The following is a 16,559-nucleotide window of genomic DNA, read 5'->3' as shown; positions in this document are numbered from 1 at the left end:
CGTGACAGAGCATGCCTGTGGGGTGCCAGGTGGGATGGGGGCAGTGAGACTGGTGAATAACGGGGGAACAACACATCGCCATGGGACAGGCGAGCCAGCCCTCCTAGAAAGCATCACCCCAGGGGCACACAGAGCCAGGGCGGGCTGGGGGGGTGCATGCCAGGGCGCTCCCTGGGAGGGCGAGGGGCATGGAGCACGATGCGCCGGGGAGGGAGGGGAGGGAGGGCTGGAGGTGGCAGCGGTGCGGGCAGACTAGGGGGAGCCGGGGGCCAGCCCCGGGGGGCCCAGCAGGCAGAGCAGATTGGCTGCCGGCGAGGTCTCCAACCTCCTTAGAAAGGGCAGCGAGCGTGGGAGGCGCTAAGGGAGCAGGCAGGGTGCCGAGCCACGCTCCCGTCCCGCTCGGCAGCGGCAGGCAGGCAGCGGCGGCGATGCCGCAGGCGGGCAGCCCCCCGGGGTCCCGGGGCACGGCGCTGCTGGCCCTGGCGCTGGCGCTGGCAGGGTCCCTGGGCGGCGGGCAGCACTACGACTACTACGGGTGGCAGCCCGAGAGCCAGCCCCACGGGCGCTTCTACGGGCGGGAGCCGCAGTGCCTCGACATCCCGCCCGACATGCAGCTCTGCCGCGACGTGGGCTACAAGCGCATGCGGCTGCCCAACCTGCTGGAGCACGAGACCATGGCCGAAGCCAAGCAGCAGGCTGGCAGCTGGGTACCCCTGCTCGCCAAGCAGTGCCACACCGATACCCAGCTCTTCTTGTGTTCCCTCTTCGCCCCTGTCTGCCTTGACCGGCCCGTCTACCCCTGCCGCTCCCTCTGTGAGGTGGTGCGTGACTCCTGCGCCCCTGTCATGGAGTCCTACGGCTTCCCCTGGCCTGAGATGCTGCACTGTGGCAAGTTCCCCTCTGACCACGAGCTCTGCATCGCCGTCCAGTTTGGAAACAGCAAAGCCACGCCGCCACCAGGTAAGTGGGAAGGGTGCTGTAACGGGATGGGAATGCATGTGGAGCCCCTGCACACCCATCCCTTCATTGCTCAAAGCCCAGCCCAGGACACTGGTGGTGGCGAAGGACTCTGTCTGCAACAGGGCGGGAGTGGGCACAGTATCAGCTTTGTCTGGGCACCACTCATTGCCTAGGAACACTGGGCTCCCAGCTGCCTGCACAGAGCTGTCCCGGGATAAGGAAGAACATGGGATGAGGTGGGAGCCACTGGCGGATCTGCCGCAGTGCTGTGTCCCTCTCCTCCCATTGGGTCCCATGTCAGCTGCAGAGAGCAAGCTGCACCTGTGGGTCTCAGCCCCCCGCTGCTGCTGCAGGGTGGCTGTCCCCTCAGGCAGGAGAGGGGACATCACCCAAAGGCAGCCCAGGGTCAGGATCAGGGCTGTGACAGCTGGGGCCACCCTTGCTGTTGCTGTGCTTCCAAGTGCCAGCATCTGATGGGAGGGTGTCCCCATATCTCTTCCCCTCCTGGGGGATGACCCTGGCAAGTGAGGTGCTCTGTGCCTCCCCACATCACCCCAGCACAGCTACCTAGGGAGCAGAGGAGCTGCTGGGCTCTACCCACATGTCCCCGAGGAGCTGGCCCAGGTGACAAGTATCAGCAGCAGGAAGCTGTGACAGTGATTGGTCTTTCACTGCAGTGTCCAAGATCTGCACCCAGTGTGAGATGGAGCACAAGGCAGATGGCATGATGGAGCAGATGTGCTCCAGTGACTTTGGTGAGTGCCGGGGTCTTCTTCCCCACCCCCCTGGACAAGGGTCTGCCTCCCCTAGGTCTGACAGCTGGGGCGGGAGCTGGCCAGAGGGTGGGGTTGTAGGGGGACAGCCCCATGGGAGACCCCTGAGCCATTCCCTTGGACCCTTCGTGCATGGAATGAGTGCACCACAGGAGAAGACATTGGTGGGGGGACAGGCAGAGTGGGACATTTGGGAGGACCACTGGGGGCCTCTGCTGGACCCCCCCCAGCAACCCCTTTCCCCTCCCCACACAGTAACTTCCCCAGAGACCCACCCCAGGGATGTCCTGCACAGGTGCCTGGCCTAGACCCTCCCCTCCCCAGAACCACAGCTGTGCTCCCCTCCCCCAACCGTGCCCCATGGCTGCCCCACACAGTGGTGAAAATGCGCATCAAGGAGATGACGGAGGAGAATGGGGAGCGGCGGCTGGTGGCTGCCCAGAAGAAGAAGGTGCTGAAACTGGGCCCACTGAAGCGCAAGGACACCAAGAAGATGGTGCTGCACATGAGGAACGCGGGTGCCTGCCCCTGCCCCCAGCTTGACAGCCTCAGTGGCAGTTTCCTGGTCATGGGCCGCAAGGTGGGCAGCCACCTGCTGCTCCTGGCCATCTACCCCTGGCAGAAGCACAACAAGGAGATGAAGTTCGCAGTCAAGTTCATGTTCTCCTACCCTTGCCCCCTCTACCACCCCCTGCTCTATGGGGCTGGGCAGCACTAGGGCTTTTCCCACCCTGCCCTTTTCCAGGACTCCTGCACTGGCCCAACATCACACCCCTGGCTTCCTTGGCTGCACCCCAGGAGCCCAGCTGTGCTCACCTCAGCCCCTCGGTTGTGCCTCAGAATCCAGCTCTGCACCCACAGGATTCCCTGCTGCATTTGTGGGAGCCCTGATCCACAGCCAAGACCCCTGCCTCTTCCTGAGAGCCCTGCTCTGCACCCCTGGCACCCCTGTTCTGCTCCAAAGACCTCTGCCCCTGCCCAGGAGTTTAGTCTGGACCCAGGACCCTTGTTCTGCACGTTCGTGAGCCCTGGTCTGCACTGGAGACCCTTGTCTACTCCCGGGTTCCCTGCCCAGAAGCCCAGAGACCCTTGCTTTCATTTAGGATCCCTGCTTGGCCCTCTTGGCTACACCTGGGACCCCTACCCTGCACCCATGTCCTTTGCCCAGCTCCCTCGTGACATGCCCCAGACCCTCAGCCCCCCAGTCCCTATTCCAGCCCACCAACCCATGCCCTCACCTGAAGCTCAGACCCAGCCCTGGATTATCTCACCCTCGCAGAGACCCAGCCCAGCCCAGGCAGGTCCCTCCTGCCCCTCTGTCCCCACTGACTGTCCCCTTCAAGACCAAGTGCCCAGACCAGCACAACCCCTTCCTGGGCTCCCCCACTCCCCACACCACATGGCTCAGTGTGTGAGGGGGGTCCGCCTCCAAGCCCCCCAGACCAGCCCTGCTGCATCCCTCGCACACACCCCTGCTGTGACCCAGCCCACGCATCCCTTGCCCATCCACACCACAGTAAATTATTCCACCTCAGAGAAGTCTGTGTGCATCTCACTGCAGTTCATGGGTAAGAGTCCCCTGGGGCTCCCTCAGGGACCCCAGAAGAATGGGAGGGGGGTCCCAATCCTGCCCACGGGGTGAAGCAGCCTGAGGGAGCAAGGTCACCCCAGGATCTGGCTCTAGCCCCACTTCAGGTGCTGAGCCCAGACCCTGAACGTGGGCAGTCCAGCCAAGCCAAGAGATGTGGTTCCTAGTGGTCACAGGCATCACTGGAGACTCAGGCACCCCTGCCACTCCAGGGAGCCCGGGAGGGCATTGAGATGAATAAGATGGGGGGACAAGGCTGTCACTGCTGCTGGAGCTCCACAGCTGGGTCTGACAATGTTTGCCAAGGAAGTTTCTTCCTTTGTCACCCCAGGGAATAAATCCATGGTCTGGGAGCTCGCAGCACTTGTGAGAAGCGTGGCACTGAGCATCATAGGGGGCAGATACTGGACCAGGCAGCCTCCAACCCTGTCCTCCCCACACTGTCTCGTCTGAAAGCCCTGTCTGCAGCTCCCTGCCAGCCCTGCTCGGCTGCCAGACCTCCCATGCCACAACCTCCAGCCTCCTCTGAAAAGATTCCTAGGGCCACCCACCTACACTAGCCAGGACCCTCCCAAGGGCCCAAGGACCAGGGCAGCCCTCAGCCCGGCCCCTCTGATGGCAGCAGGGCGCTGTCCCTTAGCTCAGCTCCACTCCCCCAGCTGCCCCCCAGTTCCAGCTGGCAAGGGGGCAGCCTGAATGACCCAGCCGTGTTTACCCAGTGCATATTTGTATCCACCCGTCCCAAAGCATGAGTGGGGCCCGAAGGTGGTCGCCAGGATATTTACCCAGTGCCTGGCTGCCTGACACTGCGTCTTCTCTTCGGAGCTGGCCCAGCCTCAGGGAGCCTCCTGGGACAAGAGGGAAATTGAGGCTGCAGGATGTCTGCTCCCACCCTCTTCTGGCTGACAAGAGCACTGGGCACCTGCCCTGCTCTGGGATGACCTCTTTTCCCTCTGCCCTCCTTGGCCATGGTCTTGGCCCCACTGGTCAGCCTCCAGAGCCCAAATCTCCTGCTCTGGCCAGGGAGAGGTGCCTGTGCCCCTGCCCCACAGCCAGCCAGGAATATGGGGCAGCCAGCCCCTGCCCCAGCCTCACACCAGGAGCAGGCACTCACTGCCTCCACCTTGCTCCCTGGCCACTGGGAAAAAAAAAATGGGGAAAAAATTCAAATATTATTAGAAGGTATGTTCAGAGCTTGACTGCTGAGCACACTTCCATAGGAATAAACACTGTCAATTATGACATTTTACTGCACAACTTAAAAAGCATAAATAAAACCCCATCTCCCACAGCCTAAGTTTATCTGTAGCCCTCTGTATTCTGTGTCATTAGCATCTTCCCAGAGAGTGCTCAGACATACAGGGCCATCATGCTCATTGCTCCAAGTGTTTTCCTCTAGAAATATAAGTAGCTCCTCTGCCTCCCACTGTCAGCCGTCTGAGCAAGCTCACCCCTCCCAGCCCAGTAATCATCCCATTGCAGACACCCTCACAAACCCACCCACAGCTTTTGGGGTGCTACACAGCCCCCTCCCAAATGTTACAGCTGCTCCACTGCCCCCACTTAACTGCTCAGCCCTCTGCACACCAGTCCCCTGCACACCCAGCACAACCCAGACACCCTCATCATCAAATTCCAGCTTTTCCCCAGATTTCCATGTGAAGGAGTTTATGAGCCCACATCCAAGATGAGTGTTTAGGCTGCCTGCCCCATAGGAGCTCCCACACTGGTGGGATATAGAGCCTGCAGCGAGGTCTGGGCTCCAGCAACCTCTCAGAGTGGTGGGTGTCATAGCCTGGCAGGCACTGGGCGCTGGCAGCCCAAAAGCACTGGCCCCCCAGATGCCCTGGCTTGGAGGAAGCTGCAGCTGGCTGGCAGGGACCCAGGCCATGGCTGTTCCCAGCTGCACAGCAGCCAGGGTCACATTCCTGGGATAGCTGGGAGCTTTGCTGTTCACACAAGGAAAGGTCATCCTTGTGCACACAGGCAGCTGGTGGGACCACTGCCTGGGGAGGGCAGGGGAAGGAGCAGCCACAGGAGGCAGACGAAGCTCAGCAGCTCCTGTCAGAGCTGAGGTGCTCCCTGGCTCCAGCCCAGCAGGATCCAGCCCTGGCACAGCTGACAGGCAGCTGCACACAGCTCTGAGCAGGGGGCAAACAAGGCTACAGCAGGACAGAAGATGGGAATTCCAGTAAAGCACAGAGAGCTGGTGGCACAGACACACCATTTCTCCAGAAGCACCTGCAGGACAGCAGGGCCAAGGCCACAGAGGTGTCAGAGTGACCTGGGACTGGGACAGCTTTCACTGGGATGATGACACAAGAGCCAGTTGAGGACAAGAGATTTATTGGTCATTCTCTATATGCAATTATATATTAATCTGTAGTAGAAAGCAGCAGTCACTAAGTGCACAGAGCAGCACCAACTCCTGCCTTTTCTTGCACTGGAGATCCAGCCACACAGCCCAACCCAAACTCAGTCTCTTTCCTCCTCTGGGCTACAGCCAAATTCGGGGGTAAAAGACTAAACCTGGAGGCAGTGAGGCTCAGGAGCACAGGAGTGACTAGCAGAGTCTCAGCTGAGCCCGGATGAAAGACCTAGCTAGTCTAGACCTCAAGGGATGCAGGAGGAGCTCTGACTTGATCCCAAAAATACAGTCACTTATAGCACAGTGCTGGGAAAGGTAGGGACAGAGCCCTGAGGTTGTTCTGCCCCAGCCAGGAGGCAAAGGCAGGACCATGAGTAGGAAGGATGGCTCTTCCATCACTGAGCCAGGCCAAAGGGCCTGGGCAAGCACATGGCAGGGCACAGCAAGTGCCAGAGAGCACCCAGGGCTTGGAGCAGCTGTGAGGATGGGGCACAACTGTGGGCAATGCTCCACCACAGGGACCCAGATGGTGCATGGCAAGGACAGCTGGTCCATCCAGCCTGGCGCTGGCAGGAGGAGTGCAAGTGCAAGCGTCCTCTGGCAGGGGAATGCCACGCTGGGATCCAAACAGTCCAGGCTCCCAGCGGCAAGGCTGCCTGCCCGCTGTCCCAGGTGTCACAGTGCAGGACACAAGAGCTGGCTGGGCCTGTTTCATCACTTGATGAGCAGCTGGTTGCAGACAGCGCACACGAACACTGTCTCCTTCTGAGCCTCCGGGGCTGGAAAGGAAAGCAGATGTCAGAGATGCTCCCCCTTTCCCACCACAGGCTAGGGACCCCAGCCATAAAGCTGCTTCCAGAGCTGCAAATTCATCACTGCTCTGTCCCAAGCCAGGCTGTGCTGGGAACGTCCTGTCTACCCTCTCCACCAGGGCTGGGGCAAATGGCTGAGCAGACAGAACAGGTGGAAGCAGGAGCTCTTCCCCCCCCACCTTTCAACTCACCTGTGGCTCCCATCACGGCCTTGGGGACTTTGAAAGAACAACACCTGGAGCAGAAGCTGTTCCCACAGTTACTGCAGTTCCGCTGTGGAGAAGGATGGAGGTGAGCCCCAGATGTGTATCAGACTAGCCCAGGAGTAAATGAAGGGGGCCAAAAGTCTACACCTTCTTCTGAGAGTTGCCCACAGACTGTGTGCCAAGCATCACACACAGAGCTCAGATAAGGCAACAGGTCATTCCAACTAGCAGACCCATGCTCTGCTTCACCAGAAAGGCCAAAGGAAATGGACTAAACCAGGGCACAGAGCAGGTACCTTCTACAGTAACACACATAACAATGTGGGTTTGGCCTGAGGCAGCCTCCAAAGGAGTAAATGGACAAATGCTCCACAACACGAGGAATCCCTGGTACCATTAGGCATGTGACAACACCTAACATTTAGCTGAGGTCATCTGGGCTGTGACTGAGGCGAGACACCTGAACTGCTGGAGAAATCCGGGTCAAGCCAGACATGAGCAACACCTCTGCCCCAGGTGCAGACAGCAAGCTGGGGCAGAAGCTGAAGACTCACCCTCTTCTTGAGCACAGAGAAGGTGGCGGCACAGCCCGTGCAGTTCCCTGGCAGAAAGAGAGCAGAGGTCAGGCAGGGCTCTGCTGCCTGGGGCTGCAAGTGGCACAAGAACATCCATAGCTGTTGTAAAGGCTCAGCTCAGAGATGACATTGCTGCACCTTCCTGTCTGTGCCCTTCCTAGGAGTGCTGGGACCCTCCTCCCCATGGAGTGGAAAAGGTCACTGGAGGTGTCAGCACAGCCCTAGCAGGTACCACACCACCCTCTCCACTCCCAGTCCTACGGTCACTACTGGAAGCAGCACAGACCCCACGCTGCTGAGCTCCCCCAAGAAGCACCTGCTTCCAAACTCACCAAAGTTGTTGCTGGGGTAGCGCTTGCGCAGGCGCTCAGTCAGGCGTGACACCTTGCTGCGGATCACCTCGTTTTTGCTCATAAAACCATTGTCTGGGAGGCTGAGGTCAAAATCTGCTGAGCACTGAGAGCTCTCATCATCCTCCTGCAGAGAGCAGAGCCAGCTGAGCACCACAGGGTGGCTGAGGGCACACTGAGGGCTGCAGGGCAGCCCACACCAGAGGCACAAGCAGCGTGCTCCACCTGGCATTTCTACAAGCCACCAACAAACCAGGCAAAGCTCCAGCTGGGAGGAGATGCCACACCCTGGCATGGCAGTACTCACCATGACCAGCAGCTGGTTCTCCTTCTCCCGCAGCATGGGACAGAGAGGGAGTACAGACAGAGTCAGAGGCACCAGCCCCACAGCCACCCTCCCTGAGCACCTGGTAGGCCCAATAAGGCCTTTGTCCCTTTCCCACCTCAGCTACCCTGCAGGCACAGCCTACCCCAACCAGTCTCAAACCTCAATAGCATCTTTGAACTCTTCATCAGGTTCTGCCTCCTCTGCTTCCTCCACACTGCCAGGGGTAAGGTCCTACAAGAGATAGACAAAGCTAGTCCTGCTGTTCCCCTGCCTCTGTCCAAAGATGGCCCCACATTTCTGAGCAGGTTCCAGGACAACTGATCTGGCCCCAGGTGACACAAGTGTCAGGTGAGGTGTGCCCCTGCCTCCTCAGACCACATCCTTACATGTGGCAAAAGGACTGAGCCAAGCCCCCACAGCAGAGAGCAGCATCCCAGTAACTTGGAAGTGGCTCACAGGCTTCCAGCAAAGATGGCAGCTGGAAGAAGTTTGTGTGTAGAGGGACACAGGCACGGTCAGACCCAAGGGCTGGCTCTCCAGCTCCCATCCCACAACTGCCAGCCCTGCCCCTATCTCACCTCTGTGCTGGTGGGGGTGGGGGTCCGATCTGGGGCAGCAGCTGGTGGCAGGGGTTCAGCAGGCTCTGGAGTGCTCTCGAGGGGTTTGGAGCCCACACACTGCTCGATGGAGGCCTTGAGCTCCATTATCACTGGTTAAGAGGGGAACACAGCTGGAGTAGAGTGGCATTTCCCTACTCCCAGCCACACCACACAAAAGCCAGCTGCAAGACCTGATCTCCAGAGCTCTAGGTGGGGCACTGACACATATCATTCACTCATCAGATGTCCTGAGCCCTCCTCTGCTCACACATCAAAGTTAGGGAAGAAGGGAACCCCCCCTCCACCACCTGCCCCAGCTCAAGACAGGGAGCAGCAGGGGCCAAGGTCACAGCTCAGACACATCCAGCACTCCTCCAGCACAAGCCACAGAAGAGGGCTCCTCTCCCTTCCAATGGCACGTTTTCAAGCCTGTATCATACACTGCCACAGGCACTGAATGTGTTTCAAATTCTGAAGAGCAGGGTCAGAGATTGAGAGGGGTGGAGATGCCCACACACAGGCTGCATTGACAGACCCTGGTTTGCCACACCACAGAGAAGAGAAGGAAACAGTACCTGGGCTGGGACACACATCAGGAGAGACTCTCACCTCCAACAGCTGAGCCCCAGGACTACACCACCCACCCTGGGCTGCTGAGCACCACCCCTAGGACATCATTGCTTTCAGGGAGGTTCAGGGTCTATGGTGGAGCCTGACACAGGACAGTGGGCTCATGTAAGAGAGAGGTCCAGGGCAGGATCCCTGGCTTCAGAGGGCCTTTCCCCAACCCATCCCACACAGGGCACTTCCAGGGAGGTCTCATACCTTGGTAGAACTGGGTGTTGCCCAGGAAGAGGGTGCTGTTGAGGATGGCCAGGACCCAGCAGAGGGGCAGCAGGTAGAGGACACAGATAGTGCCCAGCAGCGCCCCATAAAACCTATGGAAAGCAGCAGGATACTGCGGTCAAGTCAGAGCAACCCACATGACAAAATAAAACCCCTTCCTTCACCTGGTGTTCCACCTGTTCTCTCCAAGTACCAAACAAATCAAACAAGGCGCCGCAGGCCTGGCTGAGCCCCTCTCCCCACCAAGCCCACCACAGGGTGCCTGACCCAGTACTACTCACTGGGAAGAGACAGTGGGGTTCTCCCAGTACAGCACACGGTACACTGCCTCACAGCTGCAGCACATCCCGCTCAGAAACCCCTCCAGCTGGATCAGGCTGCGAATGAGACAGTCACAAAAAAGCTCTACAAACACACACCCTCGTTCCCCTACATTCACACGGGTTACGGTGGCCAAACTGGCACAAGCCCTGCACAGCCTCTGAGAAGCCCTTCTGGCTGCAGAGGCTCCCACAGTGCCACCGCTGGGGCGGCCCCAGGGACTCACAAGCTCTTGACCTGGGCGACGGCCTCCTGCCGCGAGAGCTGCACCTTGCGCAGATCCTCCCTGCGGATGCTGTGGTACCTCCTGCGCACCAGCTCCGGCTCCGAGGGCCGGGCCCGGCACGTCTCTTGCAGGTAACCCAGCAGGGCCGGCACCGCCACCAGCAGGGCGAGCACCGAGTACCAGGCAGCTGGAAAAGACGGGACAGCGTCAGCCCGGACGGTCCGGGAAGGGGACCAGCCCTGACCCCTGACACGCACCTTGGCCGAGAGTGAGCAGGAGGAAGTTGAGGCCGAGGCAGACCAGGAGAGAGCACACAGGCCGCTGCCACCTGCCGAGAGAGGGGAAGGTAAGGGACATGAGACCCCAGGGACGGTCTCGGTCTCAGTCTCGATCGCGGCCCAGCCCGCACCTACCGGAGGAGGGAGCGGACACCCTCGGCGGCGTCCCGCAGCGGCTCCAGGTAGAGCTCCAGCCGCCGGTAGCTCCGCACCAGCTCCAGCAAGTCGAAAGCAGCGGCGGCCTTGGGCGGCGACGGCTCCGGCGGGGCCTCACCGGCTCCCGTGGCCCCTTCGGGGCCGCCTGCCGCCCCGTCCCGCTCCACCGCCTGCATGACGGGACCGGGAGCGGAGCGGCCCCGCCGCGCTCGGCCCGACCCCGCCGCGCGCTCCCGTGACGCGGCCGGGCGCGCCGCGATCCCGCGCGCAGCCAATGGGAGCGGCGGGCCGGGCGCGGCGCAGGGCCCCGCCCGCGGGGAACGGGCCGCTCTCGCCGCCGCCTCGGCGTGCCGGGGCCCGCCCGCCTCTGCCCGCGCTGGGTGCCAGGCTGCGTGATGGCTCCTGCGGCCGCTCTGGGCGTGAGGCTCGAGGCCGATTCTCGGTGGGCCCGGTCTAGACACGGGGTTCGGCCCCGTCCCGATTCGGGTCTGCTCTGGTGTAGGGCTCAGGCACAGCCTAGATCCGGTCCCGGTCCAGGGCTGGGCACTGATCCGGGTCTAATCTTGGTTCAGGGCTCAGTTCCAGTCTGGGTCTTTGCATGGCCTGCATCCAGCTGTGTCGCGCACGGTGGGTTTGTCCCCATGAGCCCGTTGCTGGACCACCTCTCCCCCAGGAGAGACCAGAGAGCAGCCCCGCACCCAGAGTCCCTGGAAGAGAACAACAGGTTCCTCACGGGCCCGTGAGCCTGGCTGGCAGCTCATTTGCTGCCCCTCCATGCCCCCAAAGCAGCCCAGCCCTGGGTGCACTGCCTGCAGCCCTGCTCGCACTGCTCCAGGCACCATGGGCTGTCCTGAAAGGTGCTTGCAGTAGAGCAGGGATGCTGGCTCCCAGGAATGCTCTGGGAATCCTGGGCTTCATCTGATGCCAAAAGTTCTAACCTTGTTATAACCCTGTGATGGCTGTTGAACAATGAGGGCTCAGTGCTGCTGCCAGCTGCCTGCAGCCTCTGATGAACAGGGTGTGTGTCCCATAGGCAGAAGGCTGGGTTCCCAGTGACATCTCAGCTGTGGGTCCAGGTCCAAGATTCAACCCTGTCCCAAGAGTGCATCCCAGAGCTGGAGCCAGTCCTGGGAGATGCTGGCAGCCCTCCGTTGGCCCCTGACCCACCAAGGGCCAGTCAGTGTGTACATGATTGCCCAGCAGTGCCCTGGCCCTGGGACAGAAGGTCCTTTCAGCATGGAGTGACAAGGCCCTTAGGAATGCAACTAAATCCTGTCCTCAGTGCATCCCACAGCCACAGAACCCTGCGGACTTGGCTTCCCTCTGCTCTGTCGGGAGCCCCATGTGAGCATCAGGCTGTGCCCTGTCTCTGGACAGGCAGCAGGGCCAGGGATAGTCCCTGTCCTCAAGGGCAGAGGCTTAAGCCTCTCTAGCAGGAGCAGTGGCTCAGCACCAGGGAGCCTGCCTGTGACCCTAGAGCACCCCAGGACTTCATGACCATGGCCAGAGGCTCCAAGCAGAGAGGCCCCAGGGTGCAGGGCTAGAGAGCTGGGTGTGATCTCAGCTCAGACCTCATACCCAGCAGGTCCCAGCCCATCACAAAGCCCCAGACACTCAGTGAGCGCCAACATCGCTTTATTTGGAAGGTGAATCCATTGGCACCTGAAAGGAGGCTGTAAGGGGATAGAGCTGGTGTGACAGACAGGGCTGCAGAAAGCCAGGGAAAGGCACTTGTGGTGGCAGAAGCACCGAGGGCATTTTGGACAGCCTGGGCCAATGGCCGCACCAGAGTAGGCAGAGGCAGGTGGTGTCAGGGACCAGCCTTGACACCGGGCAAAGACAGCACGTCCCACCCAGGGCCTGCGGGTTAGCAGGGCCCCTGAGCATGATGGGGTGCACACTGGGACAGCACATCATGATGGAAGTGGTGACCCAGTACCAATCCCAGACCCCTTCAAGCCCCCAGGGCAACCATGGCTGCTGCTCTCCACCTCACAAAAGGCTCCAGGGAACCCCAGGCAACAGCCAGCTGTGGCCAGCTGCTGGGGACACCCATCTCACTGATCTGAGTCTACACAGAGACTGGAGCAGACCCTTCCTCGCACTGGGAGCAATAGAGAGGACCTGCCTCTAGGCAGGGTGAGGAGGGCTTGTGGCAGGACAGCCCTAGTGTGGTGCTGCTCCAAAAATTCTGTCTCTGGCTGCCCATTTCTCAAGTCAGCCCTACATGGCCTCATCAGGGCTTGGCACCCGGTGAGTTGTGGAGGCTGATCCAGGGCTGGGCTGGCTCCAGTGCTGGTGTCCTCTTCTGTTCTCCAAGATAGGCTGTGGTCCCACAGTGCCTGGCCCCAGCTCCCCCATGGTCAGAGTGCTAGCACAGCCTAGCATTGCCATGCTGTAATGCTCACCCTTCCCTTCCACCTCACCACAGTCTCCAGGCTCTGCCCAGTCCCAGAGAGTCCAAAGATGGGAATGTTCCAGGATGATAAACCAAGTGCAGCAGAGACAGGCAGGGCTGCAGGCTGATCTCCAGAACCATCAGCAAGGCTGTTTCTGTCCCTTTTGGAGTAGCCTGGCCCCAGGGCTGGTTCAGTGGCTCTGGGTGGCTTGGAGCTACAAACATCTCTACAGGACAGCAGGAGGAGAGAACAACCCCATGACTGGTTCCCCTCAACCCCAAGGGCACCTGGCCCCATCCCAGGACTGAACAAACTCCAAGGCTGGAGGAATTTACCCCCTGCCCAGGGTGACGGACAGGTTACAGCTCCACTTGCCCTTCCCCTCACTACGCAGCAATGGAGGCCTTGCTCCCCTGCTCAATCCCCACACCGGACTGGGGTGATGCTGGATCTGGCTGTGCAGTACCTGGGTATCTCCACACCCCCAGAGTGCAGGGCAGGGAGGGACCGAGCCCTTTGGGGCTCCAATACGATGAAGGATGTTTTCAGGCCAGACAGAAAGAGGGGCCCAGGCTGGGGAAGCCAAGTTCAGAGCCTCCCTTAGGGAATTGTGGAGGCACCATACAGCTGGAATAGCAAGAAGGGGCTGCCAGCAGGTCAGAGGGGTTTATGACCATCCAACTCCACTAGGCACTGCTGCCCCCAGCTCAGCTCCCCCCAGGCCAGTCTCCCTCCACCCCAGGGACTGGTCAGCACCCACCTGAGCATGCAGCATCTGCAAGACCAGGGGCAGGGAAGTTTGGCTGGAGTCTTAGGAGGGCTCCCAAAGATTGGTATCCCTCTTAGGGGCTCCCCATTTGGGTCCTTCCACTTGCAGTAGCCTATGTCTGTCCAGGGGTGGGAGAAGGGCCTGTGCAGTGGCTGGGTGTCCACGGTGTTTCGGTGCGTTGCAGCGAAAGCCATGCTCGGCGAAGTCCTCTGTCTGTCCATCCATCTGTGCAGGAGTCTCTGGAGGAATTGCAGTGCAGTCAGCCAGGAGAGGATGGGGCGGCAGGGTCATGTCATCCCAAAGACGGGCTGTGTTCTGTCGGTGGCTGAGAAGGGGAGCCAAGTGGCACGGGATCTCAGATGATGTCTCGCTGGTCCTGGCAACGCCGTGACAGGCAATAGAGCCCAGAGAAGAGGTACAGGCAGGCAGTGATGCCCCCGCAGATGGAGGCGCTCAGGTAGGCACTGTAGAGGCAATGCTGGCTGTAGCCCGGCAGGTTGCAAAAGCTTCTCTGCTTGGCCTTGTGACCCATGATGCCAGTGGCAGCTGCGTAGAGCCCCACGCCCAGTGCCAGGTCGTGCACCAGGTTGGTGAGGAGCCAGCGGGAGCCCAGCCAGGGCACCAGCTCCCAGCGCCCCAGCAGGCTCAGCCCGAAGAGGGCCAGGGTGAGGAGCCAGACCAGGACGGCGGCAAACAGAGCGAAGTGAGCCGCCCCCTCGTACTTATGAGCCGCTACCGTCACCCAGAAGGCAGCGCCCAGCGCCAGCTGCCCCAGGCGTAGCAGGCCCAGCGGGCTCCGCAGGTAGGCGCGATGGAGGCTGAGGGAGCCGCGGGCCGGCGGCCCCGGGGGCGGCGGCACTGTCGGAGGAGCCGTGCGGGCCATGGCGCGGCCCTGCCTGCTCCGGCGCGGCTCGGGCGGGACTCAAGGCCCCGGCAGCGACTTCCTCCCCAACCGTTGCCAAACATCTGGCACTTAGCGGTCCTCCCCGCGCGGGGCCTCTCCTCTCCTCCCCGCCCCGCCTCCGCGCCCCGCCGCACCTCCGGCCAGCCCATCATGACACCCGAGAGCCGCCGCGGATGCGCCGTCGAGCAGAGCCCGCCGCGCCCCTCCCGTGCTGCTGCCGCCGGGGGGGAGGGGGGACAACAACGCGGGCGCGAAAGGAGACGGCGACCGATGCCGGCGGCGGGGCCCAGAGACAGCGCACCGGGACCCCGTGCGGCGGCCGGCGGGGGGCGCGCGCCGGGGTTCCCCTTACGTCATCTGGGATTCCCCTCGGAGAGGTGCGCGGCGCGGCCCCGCCCGGGGCGGGGCCTCGCACCCCGCCCGTGACGTCACCCACGCCACGTGGCCTCCTCAGCGGAGCGGAGCGGCCGCGCCCCTCGGCGCCGATTGGTCCTGGCAGCGGGAGGCGGGCGGGGATTGGCGGCGGGGCGGGGCGGGGCGGCGCGCAGCGAGCGGATGAATGGGGCGCGCGGCCGCGGCGGGACCCCGGTGCGGTGGCGCGAAGCGGGTCCGGGAACGCAGCGGGCACCAGGCGGAGCCGCCCCCGCCAGGTCTGTGCGAGGGACCGGTGGGCGCGGGGCGGTGTCGGAGCGAAAGTGGGTCACGGCGGGGCCTAGCGCCCCGGGCGGGGCGGGACCGGACTTGCGTGCCCCGGCCCGAGCCGGGGCGTCTCCCGCGTTCCCGGGCGGCCCCGCCTGCGCGGCTGGCCCCCTGCCCGGCGCCCCGGACCGCCCTTCCCCCGATGCCCGCCCTTCCTCACTGGGCATCCGCCCCGGATCCCGGGGGAAGCGGACCGGACCGGACGGCGAGACCGGAGTCTGACGCCGACTGTTCGGTGCCCGCAGCGGCCAGGGCCATGGGCACTCCGGCCTCGGTGGTGAGCGACTCTCCGGGACAGGCGGCGCCCGCAGCCCGCGCCCGTAAGCGGGCCTCGGCCAACATCTTCCAGGGCGTGGGGCTGCTAGAGCTGCGGAGCCTGTTCCGGAGCGGCGGGGCCGAGCGGCCCGAGGAGCGCGCCCGCCTCGTCTGGCGGTACGCGGGCCAGCGGCGCATGGCGCGGGCCCTGCGGCGGCTGCGGCGACGGCGAACAGCCCAGCCCGGCGGCGGGATGGCAGCGCTACGGCGCTTCGAACACCTTCGGTAGGTGCGGCCCGGGGTGGCGGCGCAACCAGGGAAAGCGCGGCCGGGCCGCGTCGCTAACACACACCTCTTCCCCGTAGGATCGTGGAGAAGAAGCTGGAGGGTGACTGCGGGGCCGAGACAGGCTCAGGGTCCATGCAGCAGCACTGAGCGGCTGGGCCATGGAGAGCAGCTCTTCAAGGACACTAAGTGTACTGGGCAGGGTGCAATGAATGGTTAATAAAGGGTGGACAGTGGTGGTTGGTTGTGTCCTGCTCATCCCTGGCCTTCCCCCAGAGTGGCAGAACCATGGTCCAGGACGTTGTACGGCACCTAGTGTAAGGGGAACAGCCCCACAGCACAGGTCAGGTTGGAACAGACCTCTGGGTAATCTGGTCCAACCTCCCTGCTTAAGCAGGGTCAGCCTAGAGCAGATGCCACAGGATTCCATTCAGATAGTTCTTGTATACCTCTTGTGAGGGAGACTCCACAGCCTTTCTGGGCAATCTGTTCCAATGCACAGTCACTCACACAGTAACTGACCTGGCACAGTAACAGGGACAACTGAAGAACAAGTTACATGCTGCCCTTCAGGAGAAGGAATGCTTGGAAGAGGTAATAGAGATTCTCCAGGGAAAGATTTCTCTGCTGGAAGACCAGCTGGCCAAGCTGGAGGAGTGTAGCGCCCAGGAGAATGGAGAAATCATGGGGGACATTCTGAAGCTGGAGGAGCTGAAGCAGGAGGTGTCCAGCCTCACTGCCAAAAGAGCAAAGCTCCAGGCCATGGTCCTGTGGCTGAAGGAGGAAAAGCAGCTGCAGGAAGCAGCTCTACAGTATGAATGTGGCCACTTCGAGGAGGAGAAGCAGCAGCTGGGCAGCCTCA

The 16,559-nt window shown here is 61.9% G+C and overlaps 4 protein-coding genes across 6 annotated transcripts; 2 read left to right on the top strand and 2 right to left on the bottom strand.

Annotated features, from left to right (window-relative positions):
• The first annotated feature begins 327 nt into the window (after positions 1–327).
• Positions 328–3,272, top strand: SFRP5 (secreted frizzled related protein 5). The gene is made up of 3 exons (XM_048312046.1): positions 328–960; positions 1,638–1,715; positions 2,111–3,272. The coding sequence occupies exons 1-3, from the start codon at positions 429–431 to the stop codon at positions 2,449–2,451; spliced, it is 951 nt and encodes a 316-aa protein (XP_048168003.1). The 5' UTR covers positions 328–428; the 3' UTR covers positions 2,452–3,272.
• A 2,378-nt stretch (positions 3,273–5,650) lies between these two features.
• On the bottom strand, positions 5,651–10,621 carry ZFYVE27 (zinc finger FYVE-type containing 27). Of its 2 annotated transcripts, XM_048310848.1 has the most exons (12): positions 10,366–10,621; positions 10,210–10,280; positions 9,953–10,139; positions 9,687–9,782; positions 9,385–9,497; positions 8,539–8,669; positions 8,120–8,191; positions 7,940–7,960; positions 7,615–7,759; positions 7,262–7,308; positions 6,693–6,774; positions 5,651–6,468 (listed from the first exon to the last, which is right to left on the bottom strand). In XM_048310848.1, exons 1-12 carry the CDS (start codon positions 10,560–10,562, stop codon positions 6,404–6,406), a joined length of 1,227 nt encoding a protein of 408 aa, XP_048166805.1. In that variant the 5' UTR covers positions 10,563–10,621; the 3' UTR covers positions 5,651–6,403. The 2 variants fall into 2 exon arrangements, with proteins under 2 accessions (XP_048166805.1, XP_048166806.1); XM_048310849.1 differs by lacking the exon at positions 7,940–7,960.
• A 1,383-nt stretch (positions 10,622–12,004) lies between these two features.
• On the bottom strand, positions 12,005–14,846 carry MARVELD1 (MARVEL domain containing 1). Its single transcript, XM_048310853.1, has one exon. It carries the CDS (start codon positions 14,435–14,437, stop codon positions 13,910–13,912), a length of 528 nt encoding a protein of 175 aa, XP_048166810.1. The 5' UTR covers positions 14,438–14,846; the 3' UTR covers positions 12,005–13,909.
• A 130-nt stretch (positions 14,847–14,976) lies between these two features.
• Positions 14,977–15,933, top strand: AVPI1 (arginine vasopressin induced 1). Of its 2 annotated transcripts, XM_048310852.1 has the most exons (3): positions 14,977–15,108; positions 15,403–15,697; positions 15,778–15,933. In XM_048310852.1, the coding sequence occupies exons 1-3, from the start codon at positions 15,018–15,020 to the stop codon at positions 15,845–15,847; spliced, it is 456 nt and encodes a 151-aa protein (XP_048166809.1). In that variant the 5' UTR covers positions 14,977–15,017; the 3' UTR covers positions 15,848–15,933. The 2 variants fall into 2 exon arrangements, with proteins under 2 accessions (XP_048166809.1, XP_048166808.1); XM_048310851.1 differs by having other exon boundaries at positions 14,978–15,697.
• The last annotated feature ends 626 nt before the right edge of the window (positions 15,934–16,559 follow it).

This window comes from Corvus hawaiiensis, chromosome 8 (genome assembly GCF_020740725.1).
Source record: "Corvus hawaiiensis isolate bCorHaw1 chromosome 8, bCorHaw1.pri.cur, whole genome shotgun sequence".
NCBI lineage: Eukaryota > Metazoa > Chordata > Aves > Passeriformes > Corvidae > Corvus > Corvus hawaiiensis.
This window is presented reverse-complemented; position numbering and strand designations above follow the sequence as displayed.

Coding starts and splice junctions, on each gene's coding strand:
- SFRP5 (XM_048312046.1), top strand. CDS start 429: ATGCCGCAGGCGGGCAGCCCCCCGGGGTCCCGGGGCACGGCGCTGCTG. Junction 961..1,637: donor CAAAGCCACGCCGCCACCAG/GTAAGTGGGAAG, acceptor CTTTCACTGCAG/TGTCCAAGATCTGCACCCAG. Junction 1,716..2,110: donor GATGTGCTCCAGTGACTTTG/GTGAGTGCCGGG, acceptor TGCCCCACACAG/TGGTGAAAATGCGCATCAAG.
- ZFYVE27 (XM_048310848.1), bottom strand. CDS start 10,562: ATGCAGGCGGTGGAGCGGGACGGGGCGGCAGGCGGCCCCGAAGGGGCC. Junction 10,281..10,365: donor GGTGTCCGCTCCCTCCTCCG/GTAGGTGCGGGC, acceptor CTCTCTCGGCAG/GTGGCAGCGGCCTGTGTGCT. Junction 6,469..6,692: donor GGCCGTGATGGGAGCCACAG/GTGAGTTGAAAG, acceptor TTTCCTTTCCAG/CCCCGGAGGCTCAGAAGGAG.
- MARVELD1 (XM_048310853.1), bottom strand. CDS start 14,437: ATGGCCCGCACGGCTCCTCCGACAGTGCCGCCGCCCCCGGGGCCGCCG.
- AVPI1 (XM_048310851.1), top strand. CDS start 15,018: ATGGGGCGCGCGGCCGCGGCGGGACCCCGGTGCGGTGGCGCGAAGCGG. Junction 15,698..15,777: donor CGGCGCTTCGAACACCTTCG/GTAGGTGCGGCC, acceptor TCTTCCCCGTAG/GATCGTGGAGAAGAAGCTGG.